Source organism: Pezoporus wallicus, unplaced genomic scaffold, assembly GCF_028554395.1.
Source record: "Pezoporus wallicus isolate ANWC-B61680 ecotype Strahan unplaced genomic scaffold, APGP_CSIRO_Pwel_v1 contig_6464, whole genome shotgun sequence".
Classification (NCBI taxonomy): Eukaryota; Metazoa; Chordata; class Aves; order Psittaciformes; family Psittacidae; genus Pezoporus; species Pezoporus wallicus.
The window spans coordinates 2,851,095-2,871,004 of NW_026642130.1; the positions used below are offsets into that span (position 1 = coordinate 2,851,095).

Consider the following 19,910-nt stretch of genomic DNA (forward strand, 5'->3'; position numbering starts at 1 on the left):
CTGAAAGCTCTTCACCAGGGAAGTCATACATAAACAGAATTTCTGTGGCTTTCTTGGGGAATGGCCATAACCCAGATGTCTTGATAAGGCAACTTAAATTTAGAAGTGGACCAATTTTCTACCTGCTGGATTAGCCCTAGTGCTTAATATTTAGTACTTAGTACTCAGCACTAAGTGTACTCTGACCTTGGAATTAGCCTTTCTATGTTAATGGGATACAAACAGGACCTACAAGGCTTCAGCCTGGTGTCCCCTTTGATTGCCAGATAAAGTATGTGGAAACTGAGCAGAACCTGCCAGATGGGCTCCTTGTAGGATCTTCAAATTGCCATGACTCTTCATGGCATCCTGGGAGCTGAAAGTTGTTCTCTGATGGCCCAGACCAGCAGAAAGGCTCATGCAGGTTCCTTCTGAGAGGCTGTCAGCTAAGCTTTTCTATTAGTATGTCCACTAAATGAAATAAATTCTGATATTTTTGATGCCATGGAATAAACAACTAAAAATTTCACTTGTACTCTAATGTAACTGTCTGAAAATGCTGGTGTTATATCAAAACAACAGAACCCTAAATTATCCATACTGGCAATTCTCTTCATAAAAGTTGGATAATATAGACTATTATGAGTGAAGGGCACCTTTTAATATTGTGGATGCCTATGCTAAGCAGCCTTTGGGAATACTATATTGCTCTGCCTATCTTAACTCTGTTCCAGTGCTCTTTTTTATCCTTGTGATAAAGCACTAAAAAGTCTCAGAAAAACAAATCTGTTTAATGCACCTGTCTGAAACCATGCACAGCTCGTGTACTCCCACAGGACAGCTTTGAACAAAGTTTTGTAACAGTTGGGGATTTGTATACTTAAGCACATATTCACGGCAATGGTTAATAGAAGCATAGTACCCCAAAATTAGGAATTTCAAAAATGTTATTGAATGTCATGTTTTAGGGCTTGAGTATAAGGTATGAGCCCTCAAGAGCTCTTTTTTTTTTTCTTTTTTCACATCAATCTGGAGGATTGCCCCATGTAGGAATGCAACTTTATAATCTTATTCTCAGATAGGGTCAGAACATCAGCTGTTTTATATTGGCCCAAGCAGCAAGCTGTCATCAAATAGACCACCTGAGGAAGTGGCCTGCTGGGAATGCATTTTAACCATCCAAACTGAGACATTCAGACCTTTGCAAGCTCAACCACCAGAAATTACTGGGAAAAGCAGAGAACAAATGGGCTTCGATTTTAGTCCCTTCAAGCAGCATATGATGGGCCTCTACTTCTCTTTTCTGTTTCCCATTGCAGGATGGGGTGTTTTCAGACTAAACAAGTCCCTGTAACCTGAAACCCAACCATCATTTATGGAAGTACCCTGTGCAGCATGGTTAATAAATAAAAAGTTAAGGAAAATAAAAAGACAACCTTTCCACTATTAACAAAAGACTCTTCAAAGCTATTCTTTTGCTCTGGGCTTTTACAATAATAAGCTGAAAAAATACATTAGAGAGCAGACTCCTTTCTAGCCACTTCATATTTCATTTTGCCTCTCACTTGTCTATTTATTTTCACGTCTTTCCTGATTACTTCTCAATTGTAGAAAGACAACATTAGGCACAATGAGTTTTAAATATACTCCCTGATCAAAATGACTCCAAGGGCTGTCTGAATTTTCAAACAAACAGCTCACTATAAGTCTTGAGTAAAATGCAAAGGGAGTGATGCCTATTAGTTAGAGCAGGACAGTCAGGACTACATGGGTGTTTGCAATGTTCCATCAATGTAGTTATTCTTTTTCTCTGTGGACACCAAACCATGCATGTAAGATCAGTGTGACTCCTGAGTTCATTCATGTTTATATGAAGATGAAGAACACTATCCAGTAAAGTACAAGAGATACACCAACTCCAAACCTACTCTTCCCTGTTGGAGTTGTCCATAGAACTTTGATGGGACAACGAAACAGGCCATGGACTAAAACAAGCACACATGAGTGTGTGCTTACAAAAGTAAGCCTCAAAGCTTCTTCAAACCATCTTGCATGTGTGTTAAGTTATGTATGGAAATATCATTAGGATCACAGATCTTCTTCAAGTAATTTTCAACCCTGGCAGCTTCTCTAGATGTACTCTAAACTGGGAGTTTTGTCATAGTAAACATACAGAAACTTAAAGTGTAGATATACTATGATATTTTATAAAGCCCTCAGAAGCTCTATCTAACTTTGTAGTTAGCCTTTCTCTGAGCAAGAGGTTGGAATAAATGACATATGGAAATCCCTTCTGACCTATTTTTCCTGAAGATTGATGTAGGTGTGGTATTTTAGGACTATGCCTACAGACACATTTTAAGTGGTATTTGAAATCAGCCTACTTTAATCTCTGCCCCTGCGTTGGTTCCTGAGGTTAGAAATTAGAGGTTTAGACTCTCACTGTGTTTGCTCAGATGTCTCTTTTGCAATAAATTCCTTATTTCTGGCTTTCCAAGGTGTTCTGCTCAGTGTCCCCTCCGTTTCGTATGAGAGCTGTGCTGCTCAGGAGCACACAGCTGTGGTCTTCAGGGTGACTGCACCAGGCACAGCTGGGAGTATCTGGATCCAGGGGCTTAGACATCATAGCTACAAAAGCCAAATGCAGAACTTGGTCTTTCTAAAAAAATTTTTGCAGCCTTTTTACGTGCCTGTCAGGGATAGGGGAATCATCTTTCTTATTTTCTAGATTAACACGGTAGTAGCTTCACCTCCCTTCTTTCAGTCTTTCCCCTTGCTCACAACTGGACAAGATGGTTACTTGAAAGGTGAGTACAGAGCTGTCATTTCCCACTTATTTCAGAATAGAAGCACCTATTACCATAGCTGTTCTTCATGCTCATTAGCTACATCATTAGGAGTTGGGGTCATTTCACATAACTTCAGCTGTCTAAATACAGGCCTTCCATCCAAATTATCTTTCCAGGTTTCCCATATAGCCACATGAGACAGATACCTTCAGAAGTCATAAAATCCATCCAAGGAAATGTGGGAATGAATGGTCCTCTAAAAGTCTGTTCTCTCTCTCTCTCTAATGATTACTGTCTAGATGAACAGCTTAGACTAGACAATTAGCTTAGACTAGATGCTTAACATTTAAGCAGCTAAAAATTAATGTGATGAATCCCATTCTATCTGCTCAGATAATGACCGTAGCCTTTGTATCTCAAATTTTAGCTCTTCAATATGTTTTCATAGGTATTCAGATTCTGTGCTATGCTTTCAGATTAATTTTGACTTCTAAGGCTTAAAATACTTGCCTTCCATTACTGTTCATTGTCATAAATATGTCATGGCATAATATAGCTGTCTGTACCTGTAATGAAATCCTTCTGCTTTAAGATTCAACTCCATAGCCCATACAGGACTAATATTGCTGAAAATCACCCTAATAATGTCACAGGGAATCTTATGCTTTCAAACCTTTCTGTCATGAGCACAGGCTCTAAGCCTGTGCCTTCAGCCAAGGCAGGTACAAATAAGACTTCAACATTTTTATGACTTACCTGAGGAAGAAAAGAAAAAGAAAGGAAAGAAAGAGAAAGAAAAAAAGAGAGAATCTAAAAGAAAAAAGAAAAAAAAAAAGGGAGCCATTGTAATTTTTAAGCTTAATTCTAACATGAATATTTCTAAAATCTGCAGGTATTTGGCATTTTCCTCTGGCCCACTTCTAATGGAAAATTGTTCAGTCTTTTTGCTAGTCTATTCCCAGGACCAAAGAACTGTTCTCACTGGAAAGAAACGATAATAATAATAATAATAGTAATAATAAAGTGAAGTTCCTTGCAAATTTTATTTAGGAGCATTTCATTTTGTCCCCTGACTTTATTTTTGCAGAAGAAAAGGATGATTTGTCTTTGCAGTGACTGCAGGCAAAGGAGGGAAAAAGCTGAGAACCTTCCCATCCATAACAAAACCTGGCAGTGATGGTCTTAATAGAGTTCAAGTTTATTTGACTAATTCTTTCACCAGTTGTCAGAGAACATACTTTTGTTTGTGATAACAAAATAAGCTCTTTCCTCCCCCTTTTCTCTAGTGAGTAGCACAAGCACTTGTGTGGAACACACATTACTGCTAACCGTTGCGATGTTTGCTGTCAAACTCATTTATTTATGCAACCGCTGTGGAAAGGCCTGGGGCCCATAAGCAACCCTGAAAGATTTCAGAGCCCTGGTGTGGGGTCATGAAAGGGAAAGTAAGGGGGAGGGCAAAGCCTCCACTGGTTATGAGAAAGGAACTGACACAGGAAATAGTCACATATGGCACAGATTTATTGTGTCCAGGACTTCCCATTCAAAACTCATTATATCCACAGCTCAGAGCAGTGCATGGCATGGCCACATTCATTTTAGATCTGGCATCTGATGAAATTGCTGTTCTGTTTCTGGGTGGCAGTGGTAGTTTGATCATTCCTTGGCCAGAGAGACAGCGACTGGAACTGTGTCAGGAAAGACTCTGCCACTTTACATTGTGTCTCAGTTTGACTAAAGTATCATCTCTTAATTGAACTATGACAAAAGGCCCGAGCTGGGAAGCCTCACTAAAGGGTACTTCAGATTTACTGACCCACCTCCTCTGAGAGTGCTCAAGTTATATTGTCCTGGTTAGGTTATTCTCCTCCCTGTTTTTTCACAGTTTTGTGTGACAGGCTTGATATTTTCTCTCAAGTACAAAGACCAAAGATGATGTCTCTGACTCAAGAGGTTCCTGACCTGCGAGTCACTGAAAGCTTGAAGAGCGTTTTGGTGAACATCGTTATATGTATGCTTTGTCCTTATAATCTTTCTAGATGACTCTTTGTTGCAGAGTATTCTGATCTCAGAGGGCTTCTGGTCTCCCTTGTTAAGACTACTTGTTCACTTATTTATTAAGGTCAAGAATGAGTAATTACTATATTCTCTGGGACCTAGAAATCAGCAATTTTTTGTTCCTAACTTGGAAAAATCTGCAGCATATGTGCCTTCTTTCTTAAGCATGGGGGAGGTCTGAAAGGCTGTTGCTAACACAAAAACATATAATCAATTGAAAGATGCAAATAATGCTTGATTTCACAGTGAATAAATATTAGCAATGTGTGTGGCTATATCAGTGCATGTAAACAATGAACAAAAGAACTGATATTTCACGTACTACACCAGTTTATCTATGGATTTGTATGTGAAAGTGAATATGCAGATCCTGTGATGCATAGTATGAGTGAGCTTATACTACACACTTTCTTTCAGCGCAAACACTAGTAACTGTTGTTTCTTTACTTGGGCACCTACTTTTACAAACCTGTAGGAACATAGTATCTTTGAGTCCACAAATGTGACTGAAATTGGCCAGAGGGTTCAAAGATTTTTTATGAAGGAACAATAAACAGGAGAGCGTAAAAACCCACACAGTGTGATATTATGAGACTCATTTCCTTCTAAAATCTTTTTCTTGAAAAGAAAGAATTAACAGCCTAAAGCAATCACTCAATTTTTGCTTACATGGTCCCCACTATGAGGATATATTTATGTGTGTGTACCTCATACATGTATGTTGTTGTGGTTTAACCCCAGCTGGCATCTCCGCCGCACACAGCTTCTCCCTCATTCCCCACCCTGGTGGGATGGGGAAACTGAAGGGCAAAAATGAGAAAACTCATGGGTTGAGATAAAGGCAGTTTAACAGGTAAAGCAAAGGCTGAATGCACAAGCAAAGCAAACCAAGGAATTCATTCACCACTTCCCATCACAAGCAGGTATTCATCCATCTCCAGGAGAGCAGGGCTCCATCACATGTAATGGTTACTTGGGAAGACAAATGCCATCACTCCCAACATCCTCCCCACCCTGCTTCCTCCTCCTTCTCCCAGCTGTATATACTGAGCATGATGCTACATGTTATGGAATATCCCTTTCGTCAGTTGAGGCCATCTGTCCCGGCTGTGTCTCCTCCTTGTGCACTTCTAGACTACTTGCTGATTGGGTGGTGTGAGAAGCAGAAAAGGCCTTGACTCTGTGTAAGCATCACTCAGCAACAGTTAAAACATTAACACTGTTTCCAGCACAAATCCAAAACTTAGTCCCATACCATCTACTACGTAGAAAACCAACACATACATACACAAATACAGGAGCAAACAGACATGCCACCATGAATTCTGATGCATATTTGCATCGAATAACTTGCAAGAAACGCGACATAAATAAATGACTTGACATTGCATACCTGTGTGTTTTCCCCCCTAGGGGAACAGTGATAAACTCAACTGAGTGATATCCCTATTTTATAGTCAGTGGGATTTCTAAAAATGATGGGGGATGCCTTGTTCCAGCATCTGCTGAAGCTGATGGGCTTCTATTCGCTTACCTACATAAAGATTTACACTACCAGCATCTGCAGAGCCATTGCTTTCAAAGAACAAGTGTGTTGGCATGAGGACCCTGTGCCAGGTATTAAACAGGAGAATCAGGGCCGAAAATCTTAAGAAATAAAAAACCTTTTGTATAGAGAAAAGCAACTGACCTCAGAAAAATTTACCTTTGCTAGATTTCTAAGGTTCTTGCTGGGCTTTTTTCCACCCCCCTACATTTGAATGTCAGCAGGTCAAAAGGAACAGTTAATGCTGATGAATATTTCCCCCTCAGCAAAGATACGTGCTGACCAGCCCAAGGCCAATGAATTGCAATTTCCAAACAATGTCCCATTTATCTCTTCCCCCCCCTTTCCTCCCCTACCTGCTTTTATATTTTTGTAACTATAGTTGTAGTTAAATTAGAAATAGCTGAGAAACAAATCCAATTGGGTGGAAAGAAAATTGCAGGAGATTTATTTTATTTTGATAAAAAACTGACATTGCGGTTTGTTTTTGTCAAAAAAAGACTATATTTTTCCTTGTACCATGAATTGTGAAATCTATCACAAAATGGGTAAAAATTATTGAAACAAATGGTGGTGCTAACCTGAAGGGGAAAATCATTAATGTTGATGTATTTCATTCAATTTTAAATGGAGAATTTTTTTTTTTTTAAATTTATTTATTTGGCGTTAGGGAACTAGGGAAAAGGCAGGAGACTTGCAAAGGACTCTGTGTGCCTTTAAGTCAAAACATCTATTTTAAAAATACTCTTCCCTCCTTCTCTCTCCTGCTCCATTTTTCTAAGTAAAGGATATGAGATGTTGCTGTTGTTGGTGGGTTTTTTTCCTAAGCAAAGAGGACCCCCTTGGCGCATTTTTCTTTTCAAATGTGAAATGAGGTGGAAAATCCTCATTTCACGACAGGAAGGACAAATATTGACACAAAGTTAATATTTGTCAGGAGCCCTAGAAGCAACCTGAGTGCTAAAATCTCATATAGATATATATGTTTGTGTATCTATGTGTGTGCGTGCATGTATATAATTAAATAATAAACTTGACTTGGTGATAAGGGAATCTGCAGAAAGCAAAGTATGCTCTCTGAGGCTGAGGAAACAGCTGTAGATGGTGAATACACACACTCTCCACTACTATTTCTCTGTTTTTCTTGCACTGAGCAGAACACACACACGGCACGCTTGCCCATGCATGCACCCACTGCACACATGCCTTTTTCCTCTGTTCAAGTGATGTTCAGTCTCATCATGCAGATATTGCTACAGGTATGAACATCTTCTCCATCTTTCCTACCCATCTGTAAGGTCTGTGGTTGATCTAGACATGCAGGTTTCTCTTTCCTTTTTCCTCATTTTTTTTTTTCTCCCTTTCACACACATATATGTGCAAACACACACACACATACAAATATAACCTGTTTAATCCAATTTCACCCATTGCAGTGGGGTGCTTCTGGAATTTATCACTGTTATTATTCATCTCCAATGTCAATAGCATATGTCGGCTCAATATTCAGTGGTCACTCAGTATTTATTAAGTCCTGTCCACTCTGGCCTTTTTTAGAGGAAAGCCCTGGGGCAGATTAGCTGCTGGCCCTGACATGCCGCGTCACTTATCTATTCGCATTGATTATGAGAGTCAGCTGTGGCCAGGACTCACTTTTTCCTTCTATTTTCAGACCCCTTTTACAAGCACCCCTGCTTGGATTTTCATGAGGAAATAATCAGATTAGGGCTTCAGTGGCGAGTTCATATGGAGTTCTCTTTCTCCAATGTGCTACTAACTGAATAAACGTGTTTTGTGGTAAATTGTAAATGACATTATGATTACTAAGGCCAGCATGGGTTTCATTTAAAAGTGATCGAAATTGTAGGCTGCAGAAATTGTGACTGGCAGATAACGCCATTTGGAAGGAGACAAGCAACAATGCATGTGTGTGCATGGGTGTGCACATGTGTGTGCACACAGGAAACCAAGGAAACTCACTTTGCAAGACAGGCAGGACAAAAAAAAAGGCCTGGGAAATCACAAAATATCAGCAAATCCCATTTATAGACAAGGGAAATGTCACTGGGGGGGGAGCCTGTGGGGTGTTTCCGGTAGAGCAGACAATGAAATCTGTCAGCCTTTGTGAGCTGGTTGCCTGCTGCAGGGTGCATCCTCCCAGTGCCCCAGGACAGTGCTGAACATCTCCAAGTGCAGCATTTCCCCTTCTGCTTCTCAATGGAGTTCCATCTCCCTTTCTCCCTTTCCCCGAGCACATGCCGATAGCAAAATACGTACACGGATAAAGCAAAAATAAAAAGGAAAGGCAAGAAAAATGGAAAGAAAATGTTAAGCTGGTGTCTAAAAATAGGGGCTTTTGCACAGATCCTATCTCACTTGGACGTCCTCCCTGAACATAGCTTGACATTTATCTAATTTCATTGCTTTCCTTGGTGACTTGGAGAGAAAAAGCTTATTCTGGGAAATGCTCACAGACCATGGTTTGCATATGAGGAATCCTCCTCAAATAATAGATTAAATGTCCACAGGATCGAAGCATTGAGATGTAACTATAAGCAGAGCTCACAATGGTTTCTCATAGTTCTTTCCCAAGAGTCTGTTATTTTCTTCTAGCAGCGAGTTTCCCATTTCTGTGAAAAGGGGAATACCCTTTTATTCATCCAAAAGTTTGGGACTCTCAGTCCCTTTCCTTTTATCATTAGTGTCAGGAACTTCTGATCTTCATGCACTTTCCCAAAGCTGCTGAATGAGGCACACAGAGTTAGTCTAGACATTGGCCATGCTTTACCTAACATGTTTGTGAGCACAGATAGCTAGGGAAGAAGCAGGCTAGGTGAGGGAATGATTATAGCTGACTACAGCAGCAAATTCCTCCTTTGATTTTATTTTGAAGAGATGGAGGAAAAACAGAAACCCACACATTTTCCTAAGATGTTCCAGACAGAAATGTTTATGTTTTTAGTGCCTGTATCTGAACTCATTTACTTTTATTCTCTCTTTATAATCAGTGATGATCTCATCATTACAGCCCAAGGCCCTGTTTCTGTCATCTTAAAGCCCATATTTGGTCAGATAGAGCATACCCTAACTCAGAAGACTGTATGGATTGCACCTCTTTTGTACAGAGCCTTCCAGAAAAGGATCCTCTTGACTTTGCACAACAGACACTTGGGATGGGATTTGGTAGCAAATTCTCACGTACATGGAAGTGTCTTAGCTCCTGTTATATTCAGTGAAATAATACCTAAAGTGTTATCTAAAGTGGCTTTTGTGCTCCCATGTATGGTGTGTTATACCTAAAGCTGTTGCCGCTACCCAAAGAAGTCCAGGTGACATTACGTACATGTATTTAAGTGATAGGATCCTACCTCAATCTCAATATTACATACCTGCCTGGGTCAGATCTTCACTGGCCACAATGGGAACCTAAGCACTTGGAGCTCAAGTAAGGGTTTCTGCTCCTTGCAGGTGTCTTAGTCTGATTATTCTTCTAGCTTTAAAACTTGGTGAGGTGGTTCACTGCTGCAGTAAGAGATATAATCACTGTGAGTGGGATGAGACGGTTTCATGTAGAGTTACATTATTTTTCTGAAGAATAACAGTCATGCCTTGATTTATTATCCTGCTATAAGCTTAGAACAAGGAGAATATAGAAGACACAAGGACATACTAGGAAGATAATGCTGGGTCAGACCAAAAGTCAATCTAGTGTGCTTGCTCTTTCAACAAAGGCCATAATTTGATATCTAGAAAGAGCAAATTAAGTGTATGTGATGCTTCTCTGTCATTTGTTAGCAATCTTCAACTATTTTGTGTTTAAGAACACCTTGAGGTAAATGAAGTTTCTACCTATTTAGCGTCCTTTATTGTCCAGGCTTCTTTTACATTAACACACTTCAGCATCAACAAAAGTGACTTGAGCATTGAATGGGAAAATAAGCAGCCATAACACAAAATATTGAGGTGATGTCTGAAACAAGTAATTATTGTTTTTTCTTTCATGATCTCCTTCTATTCTCTTCCAGGAATTTACAGAGATGACAGTAAGTGCATCTTCAAGCCCTCAGCACAAGGCTACTTCTGCAAACAGGCAGATCACGCATTTGTCATTCTAGAAAACCTGGACCCCAGAATGGTGGGCCAGAGACTGTTTCCAGTGGTAGCAGTGACTGGCAGTTTTATGGATACCTTCAGTGATGTGACTTCATACACATCGTGTTATCCTTCAGAGCACCATTCTACTTTCTTTTCTGTGTTGCCATCCACCAAATTCACTACGGTCTGTTTCCCAAACCTAGAGCCTCTGACTTTCAGACTCTACCTTCTGAGTGGCCAAAATGCAAGCAGACTGCCCCTAGCTATATTCTACAATGAACCACTCAGTCTTCGTGTTTTCGCTCAAGGGAAATACGTTTCTCCAACCCCATCTTCTTTTTCACTGAATGAAGGAGCCGGAGCCAATTACTTTAGCTTTGAGGACAATCTTCTTTATGTTCTCCTCCATGAGAAAGAACCTGTAGAAATAGTTGCTGGCCTTTCCCTTCTTATGGCTTTCACCATAACCGAGGCTTCTGGGGAAGAGGGTGAGGCAAGTGTAATACATCGATTAGCTGATTTCTTGAAGGTTGGTCACTACCAAGTCAGAGTAGTCCACTATTTCCGGGGAGGTGAAAGCATGTTGAAGGTAATCTCAGCCAATGTTAACAAAAAGAAATATCACTGCCCTAACATGGCATTTTGCACAGCCCTTCATGGTAGGTATGGCTCACAGAAAGTGGGAAGAGGACCAATGAGCACCCAAGATCTGCAGCCGTCTGATGCGGCTGGTCCATCAAGAGTGCTGATCATTGAACTTGGTGACCCACCAGCCCACCCGAGAACTGAGTTGACCAGTGACAGCTTAAAGAGTTTGGCCAGAACAATTATCAACACTCATCAGACTGGAGACCTTCAGAGAGGCCTTGACTTGCCAATTGACACCTTAATGGTGACTCAGCCTGCCTTACTGTTTCCAGCAGAACCTACCAATAGGTAAGTATCAGGTGCAGCATCAGAAGATAAAGATTTAAGTGTTGTGAATCAATATAACCACTTGTTACGCTTATTAAGATGGGAAGCAAGTTCTCCATTGACTGAAATATGACTAAACATGCTGAAACAATAAAGTTTCCATGACAGAGCTATGCCCAAGTGCTAGCTGGACTCCCAAATGTAAATTACCCTGTTATTCTATTGGTGCCAATGAGTCTCTGCACTGCAGAGATGTCCAAGATTCTTTAAACGAAGAGAGTTCCTAGAAGTCTATCTTGAAACGGTAAAGTATTAGGTAAAGTCAATGTTTCTAAAGAAGTTCAGACTATAACAACTTTTATATTTAAAACAAATCTATGAATGCTTATAAATTGATGTAGCACTAGAGATGCATTATTAAAGAGGGGTTGCTGCCTTCAGTAACTTGTAGGTCTAAACTTTGATTTATATTGTTTTAAAATTTAAAGCCAAAAAAGACTGTTTAATTTGTACCTCAATCTCTTACATGATATGGGTCACTGCTGTTCACTTTGATACCTCAGCATTGACCTTTCTTTTTGACTAAAATTCTAGACAACCATCTGGTTTTGAAGACCTTGGGGTTGCACAGGGAAGTTGTGAATGCTCCATCCCTGGTGGTGTTCAAGGCTGGGTTGGACACAGCCATGGGTGACAATGGTTTAGTGTGAGGTGTCCCTGCCTATGGCAGGGGGATTGGAACTTGATGATCTTCAGGTCCTTTCCAACTCTAACTATTCTATGATTCTATGATTCTGTATGAGATCTTGACACATTTAATGCTACCTGAATGTGTATCTAGATTTTGTGTGCTATCCCTGGTTTTGCTGTCCCAAGTACTTGCCTGTTTTCTCTTGTCAGCCTGTCTCTCTAGATTCCCATGAGAGTTTCTTCTTCTTTCACTGTTACATCAGCAAGTTTCTGGGTGTTGACCCTCCTCCTCCAGAGTAATCAAATCATAGCTGGATGCTTTTTAATAAATTGAAAGGTTTGAGTTCTGGTGAGTGTTTCTTCCCTCCTCTTTTAGAATTGTGCATGTCTGAAAAGCCCACAGTTTTCCTCCATGTTTATTCCCCAACACTGGAGACTTAAGATTCAGCTGGACTGGGTGCTGGGCTATCTTGTCTAGACCATGATTTTGCCAAGAAAGATTGGATCAGATGATCCTTGAGGTTCCTTCCAACAAGGTATGCTATGATTATATGATTTTACATCAGTGCCATATGCAAAAGTATTACTTTAGTTTTCTACTGACAGAATTCAATGATTACATAAGCCCGTTTTTTCACAGAAATAGATCTCATGGTTGTCTATTTATTCACTGTATTCCCTACTTCCTTTCCAGTTCTAGCTTCCTAGGACCAAACCCACACAGTTTTTTTTTTCCCAGATCCTACACTCGTAACGATCTGTCTTTTCATATTTTATCAGCCCACCAATCCTTCCATGCATTTTATAATCAGTGTCTTTATATTTGTTAACAGAACAACACAGGATGCTCTTTTACTTAATAATAACTTCCCAATGGGAGCTGCCTTTTGAGCTCTGCCAGTTACTTACTTCTTGGTCAGTTTTGTACATACTATTTTTAAATTGGTATTCCATACCGGACTGACTCCTTAGAGGTCATTTTTTAACTCTCCTCCACAGCAACAAACAACCCTTTCTGTTCCTTCTTCCTCTGTCCCCCATCTCGCTCCTTTCAACCTCTTGCAGCCACTCTTTGCAATGGCCCAGATGACAGCCCTTATCTGCAGAGAAGGCTGTGAGAACCAGGCTGGGAAGGGAGCAGACAGCAGTGTATTTCAGCCTCAGATCCTGAATCTGTATTAAAAGCATATGGAAAATATGAAAAAGGTAATGTCCCATCTGTTTTTAATAGGGGACAAGGGATTTGATGTTTGGCAACCTTATTGTGTAGTCTCTTGATATTACATAATGTTATTTTTTGATGTTGTGCACTACCGAGCATTACCGAAGTATAAACATATTCCATCTATACAAGAAAGAAATTGGATTTGTCTAAGATTTACTTACTTTCTTTTATTAATACCATATCCTCTACCATTTACCACTGACCCCTGTACCATCCTGATGTCTGTTGGCTGCTAGCTATACAAACTACTACTCATGAGCTTAACTTCTTTATTAAGCACTATGTGGTTTATGGTAGTGAAGCAGCCACAAAAGGACACTGGTCTGTGATTAGAGGAATATTTGTTTTGCTGTTTGGTTTTGGTTTGATGGCATTGGTTTTGGTTTTTGGTTTTTTTAAGTGGTGTTATATTAAGTACAGTGGGAAATTATTTCCAAGATCCAAACTCTGAAGATAGATATGTGATATTTTTTACCAGCACAATTAACATTGCTATTGGCAGTTGGGGGGTATTTGTGTTACAATGTAGGACACTACAAATTAGGACAGGAAAAAAATATTGTGATAAGTTTTACAGCCTGTAATAGGAAATGTTATCCTGTCTGTATGCCGTCCCAAGACATGTTGTAGCCTGCAGAGTGTGACAGGTACGAGACCCCTCATTCGGTGTGTCCATTATTGATGAGCCAAACAAGCAGAGCAGCAACAGCTACACTGCAGGAATGGAAGAAGGTATAGATTTTTTAGAGTAAGTTCACCAGAACCCTACTAAGTACCTATAGATTCCTGAATGCATTAGTGTTACATTACAGAAGGGGAAAAGCAGAGATCACATAAAGGAGAGTACCACCCTTTTCAACATGCCAGGGGAGAAACTTTGTGGTTGCCTTATTTTCAGGCACAAATAACATCTCCACACTGGAGACTGCTCTCCGAGCTGTGGTTTGTCTTCCCATTTGAGCATGCTTTGTGAAACCAGAGCAGCCAGGATCAGGAATGGTTTCTAGGAAGGAGGCTGCTTTATTATAGGGACAAGAGCAGTGCTAGCTTAAAGCTGTAGATTCACTTTCCCAGTAAGGAAGACCTGGGATTTATATTGGAAAGAATAGTAACATCACCAGATCATAGGACCAGCTCAGAGCTCATCCACCCTTGGCTGCTTGGGCTCCTGTGCAGTGTTGTTTATTGCTCCCCATCAGTCATAGCTTTTCTGGAATTACTCATGGCTGACATTTCTGATGCAATAAGGCCACAGATAACTTGTGAAATGAAATCAGGGTTTTCCTGTTGGGACATGTAGTATCCCCACTATCTATCTGTCTCTCTTTAGGCAGTACATGCTAGCACAGGCAAGGATAATGGGGCTGGGATTACAAGTCAGGCTAAGTATCCCAGTGTATTTTTCTGTGGAAGGGAGAGAGAAATATTTTCACCCCAGAGTCACACAAAATCCTATCAGGCTGTCAGACATACACAGAACCTGAACTCCTGCCAGGCCAGTCTCCCCGTGGTTTCAGACTAGTGGCTCCACTTGCATCAAGACAACAACTGAAAAATCTTAGATCTGTAGATACTGGGTGTTCATCTTTGCAGCCTGGGACAGCGGGGCTGAATGGAGCCTTGCAATCCTTACTGTGGTTGGGTAACTAGGCATTAAGTCTGTATATCACATTGACAAACCTTTAAAGAAATGACTTGTGGGTTATAATGTGAAACACTTGTTTACATTATTTTAATTTAACTCCTTTGCTAGGGTCACTTCAAGCATACCTCATTGGTTTGTCAAGGAAAGACAGAGGTGATTACTATGACTGCTATCGTCTTGCACAGCTGGAGAATCAGAGAGATGACTATGATATAGTTTTATCTTCCTGTGAATGTCTGCGTATTAATATATACTGAAATGTATTTACAGATAGAAATACCTTGTTTGAAAAATTTGCCTAATATCAATATAAATATAAAAGTGAAAGAACAAGACAGCACAACATGGTTTTTGTGTGTTTGTGCAGAAATACATAGCTGGACAGTCACCCAGAAGCCATTTAGTCCATATCCCCACACTGAAGCAGGGTACTTTGCTCCTTCTTGATGGACTACCTGCTACAGTCTAAAATTTGCAGGCATTAATCTTTCTTTATTAAGAGTTAGGTTTAGGGTAGCATTTGAAAAACAGTGTGCGCGCAGGAAATGATGGAGTTTGAGATTCACAGCAAGCAATAAAAGTGAAGCCAGTCCTCAAAGAACTTCTCATACAGCCAGAAATACCCATGCAGAGGGATAAATGTGAAATTATTACTAATTCACTATGTCACAAGGCATGTAAACAGGCAGGCAGGTTTAGAAGTCCAAATTAGGCTAATTCTGACACATCCTAACCCCAAAGTGCTTGGGTTTGTAACCTTCTTGCAGGTTTCAAGCAGGCTGCTCTGTGAAACTGCACAGCATTTTTAAAAAGGGAGCTGATAACTTTCTTCTTGTGTAGGGATCAAACTTTTTCTCCAATGGGTATACAAAGGCAGGATCCTAGAATGCTGACCTCAGTGCTGCAGTTGTTGCAGCACTTGTGGCTCTATGAGTGTTTTGTCTGCCACACACCCCTGAAGTGAACATGTGGAAAAGGTGAAACTCCAGAGCTAAATAAAAAAGTAGAGTGCTGCTTTATATATGATCCTTGTGTGAAACCAGTATTTCCCTTGCAAGTTTTCAAACAAATCTCCAAAATACCCCTCTAGACAGTGGCGGTGGAGCTTCACATTGCCACTGCAAATCAGATAATGATATTTTTTCACTGTGGATGTCCTGGATTGGAATCCTTCTGACAGTTTAGGGGTTAAAGAGTCTATCACCCACTAGCAATCCTGCAAGCCCTTTGAACCTTAGATTTGAACTTAATTTCTGTTAGTATCTACTGGACATGGTAAACCTATCTAAAAAATCTGCCAGCCCCACTTAAAGGTGACACCATGAACTACAAGATTCAGGCAACTAGAAGTCCCACCCATACTGTAACTATGGTAGAAACTAGCTTCCAGAAAAAAAAATGGTTCCTCCGTAGGAAGGGAGCAGGAGGTAGCAAAGGTGAAAAAATAGCAGGAGAGAACAGAGGAGGAGGACGATGGAGATGGTAGGAGAGACTCGGGAAAAGGAGTGTGGGACTTTGCAGGTCTCTATGGGAGGAAGGAGGGATATATTGCCATACATTCTCAACACTAGTGTGAGTTTTAGAAACTGAAGGGCTTGTGCTATTAAATCTCAGTTTAAAATGAAAAAAGATCAGCCTAAGAGGAGCTTTTCCTAATTCTCTGTTATTCCTTGAGAAGTTATGGTTGTTTAAACACATGCAGGAAATCCAAGAGTGTACCCATCATATTTCTCAGGCACTGGAAAGAGATCTGGTCTGAGCACTGATACCTCAGTGCTGTCAAATAAAACCTGCCTTGCTCATGTCACATACAGATCCTTTTTCCCTCTTAACAATTAATGGGTCCTGCAGTGAGAACAATGATTTACACGATGAGTGCACACAGCAGAGAGGAGTTAACACAGCCACATCACTGAGGGACCGAACCTTTCCTCACTCTGCCTTATTTAACATGTGAGTTGTCTCACCTCTATCAGCACTGCTTGTCGGGTGAGACCTTTGAGTGAGTGATGGCTATGTCAGCTCCCAAGTCAGCCCACTTTGCTGTCTCATCACGCTATGCTGTGTGTTGGATGGGAAAAGGAGAAAAATTCTTCCACATGTGATGTTAGCATGAATTTGGTGAGCAAGGGGTTAAAAGGCTTGGGGTGCTGGGTCTTTGTGGGAATGTGTACACATATATGTATGTATATGTGTGTGTGTGTTTGTACATATATATACACACACCTTGGTTTGGCTGTAGGACCTTCTGCCCGCAGGCCACAGTCACATTATCATCTGGAAATTGGATAACGACAGCACAATGACAAATCCAGGTTGCTTGCAATAAGGTGCTAATCCCTTTGCTTTAATATCGGAGCAGCATGTAATGATGTTTGGACATCGCTCCAGTTTACTGACGACCCCACTGGGGCCGGCAATAGAAGCGTACAACTGTCTAACAAGCCATCAGGTGACCGCCGTCGTCAAAGCAACGGAGGATGCAATCTAATCTTCCCTCCATCCCTTCCAGCTCCCAATAAGGACCAGATTATAGAAGTGGCCCATCAATGCTTGGTAACTCGAATCAATTAACGTTAATTCGCACAATGCTATGATGTATTGTGATCACTTTCATTTCGGAGCAGGGGGAAGAAATTGCTATAATTCACCTAAAATGAGGTTGTCTATGGTGCTGAGGTATTAATTGGGTGTCCATATTAAATGGAAAAGGAGCACGATAGTGAAGGAAAAGTGGATGAGTGACTCTCTTGGCTGCTATTGACCTATCAGAAGAAGACAGTGCCCTTTTCCTTTGCTTTTATCTATTACAGTTTTCCCTATTGCGTGTCAAGTTGATGTATTATAAAAAATTCATTTGGTGACCTTCCACCCCCCTAGCAGATTAAACAATTTCACTGGGATGGCATCATTAACAGGGCCTTGCATTTAATGATGATTTCTCTAAAAGGCCACGGAGATTCGATTTTAAGCTAACAGATTTATTGCACTATTATAACATATCGTAAAAAACTGTACCACCTACGGTCTGGTTTTAGGATAGAAACTGTTTAAGAGTTTATGTGGAGCTTAAAGTGGTATTACCTTGGGATACGCAGCAGCAGCAAAGCTCTGGCCTCCAGCGGGTTGCTGTTTACATTTAATAAAAGGCATTTCTCTGACAGTAAACTTTGGAAGTGTGTTATGGAGGAGGCCTGGCTTAGCTCCTTTCCACTAGCCGGCAGCTCTGTAAGTAGGGGCATTTCCATTCATCTACAGCAATTAATTCACTAATGAATTCAGAGGATGTTTCTCTCCCATCTGATGCATCTACTCTGTCCCTCTCCTAAAGGCTCCTGGTGATCCTACTTCACCCTTCGGTGGATCCATTAAGTCCCTCCAGTCTCCTGTTTCTCCTTTCTTAAGGTGTCTTAGCAGTCCAGACTGAAGGAATCTGGACTCCACCAGCTGCACCCACCAGGCATTTGCTTGCTTTCAGGTTTTGGCGCCACTTGGACTGAAAAGGGAAGGTTGTCTAAGCAGGAGGAGAATACTGCTCTTATGGGGAAGACACATCTGTGTGTTCCTGGACTGCTGTGCTCCTGCTCTGTGGCTATATTTACTGATTTGTAAAATTATGGAGTATTGGGAGAAATAGGGAAAGTGAGATTGAGAGACATTTGGAGTTTGGAAGGTTTCTAGCAGACAGAGAAATGGAAATCTGATGGTGGTAGTACCCCTAAAAGCTAATGTCAGAAGACGCTGGTCAAAAAGACTGGTTATTTTAGCTAATATATTTTCCAAGACAGTATGAATTGGACCTTTTTCAGAACTTTTTCAATCTAACCAACTCACATAATGCTTTCAATAGCCACAGAATATCCAGCTTCTAACTAAAACATCTTTGCTTTATGAAAGGAAACCCTCACAGTGATTAGATAAAGAAGCATACTACTGTTGTCCAGCCTTGCCCACAGAGGCAATTTAGTTATTTGTTTCTTATCTCACTTCACAGTCAACCTAGGCCCCCCATGATACTTCTCCACACTACCAGATCTTCTCTTCTTAGCTTTCTGCCATCACAGCACCTTACCTTCAGGGCAGTGGACACATGGCTTCCTTCAAAGCTCTCTGTTGATGCTAGCTAGGATTCTTGTTTAGGTTCCTAGATTTCTGAATTTTGGTCTTATTAACTCAACCTATACGAAAGAAGGGAGACACCAATAATGTGTGACACCATGGGTCCTGTTGAGTCCATTGGTTTAGTCCTCATAAGGAGATATGATCAGTATTAGGTATTTATTGTGTGTCTGTTGTCAAGGAAAGGTGCAGTCTACTTTCCACTGACTTTTTTTTTCTCTAGTTTTGATTTCTTTCTATAATTTGGGAAAATATGGGCAATGGAAGTCAACCTTCACATAGCTTTTTTGCTTAAAGTAGGAATGACTTCAAACTCCTCACTATCATCTCAATGCTCATGTCTCTCTGTCCCTGTCTTTATTACTTTAACAATAAGATCTGCAGAGGGAGACAAAGCTCTAACAGCACAGGTACCCTGTTTCTGGCTAACTTCATCACCATATGACATGAGAATGCATTTCATATGCAAAAATGTTAAATTACTCACAGCCTTTCAGTAGATCTGTACCTACTTTGCCTTACACAAGTCCTCACGATACCTGTCTCCTATCTTCACTAGAGCATCTTCTTTCTTGTAGCTTGTCTTCTCTTCACCAGCAATCACCACCTTTTCAAGAACAAACAAAAAATCTCCTAGGCTTAACCAGGATGCTTTTTTGACATATTATCTGTTCCCAAAATTGTTCCAAATCTCCTTCCCATTCCAAGGATATACTTATGCTACAAAACTAGCATTGCAGACATACCCAGACAACTGTGCAATTAATTTCATTGTCTATGTTTATTGGGAAATTAAATAAATTAAAACTATTCTCTGGCACCAAGACCAGCTGATACGAATCAGCCTGT

General features: G+C 40.5%; 1 protein-coding gene across 4 annotated transcripts in view; it reads left to right on the forward strand.

The window, feature by feature from the left end:
• The window catches only part of PKHD1 (PKHD1 ciliary IPT domain containing fibrocystin/polyductin), a 254,467-nt gene that overhangs the window by 216,117 nt on the left and 18,440 nt on the right, over positions 1-19,910 (forward strand). For 2 of the 4 annotated variants that reach the window (XM_057427481.1, XM_057427480.1), the window contains exon 60: positions 10,398-11,403. The exons of 1 other annotated variant lie outside the window; for it this stretch is intronic. In XM_057427481.1, coding sequence (XP_057283464.1) covers positions 10,398-11,403 — 1,006 coding nt within the window. Of the gene's footprint in view, positions 1-1,298; positions 1,852-10,397; positions 11,404-19,910 lie in introns of those variants that run through there. One more of the 4 variants, XM_057427484.1, reaches the window with a different exon arrangement.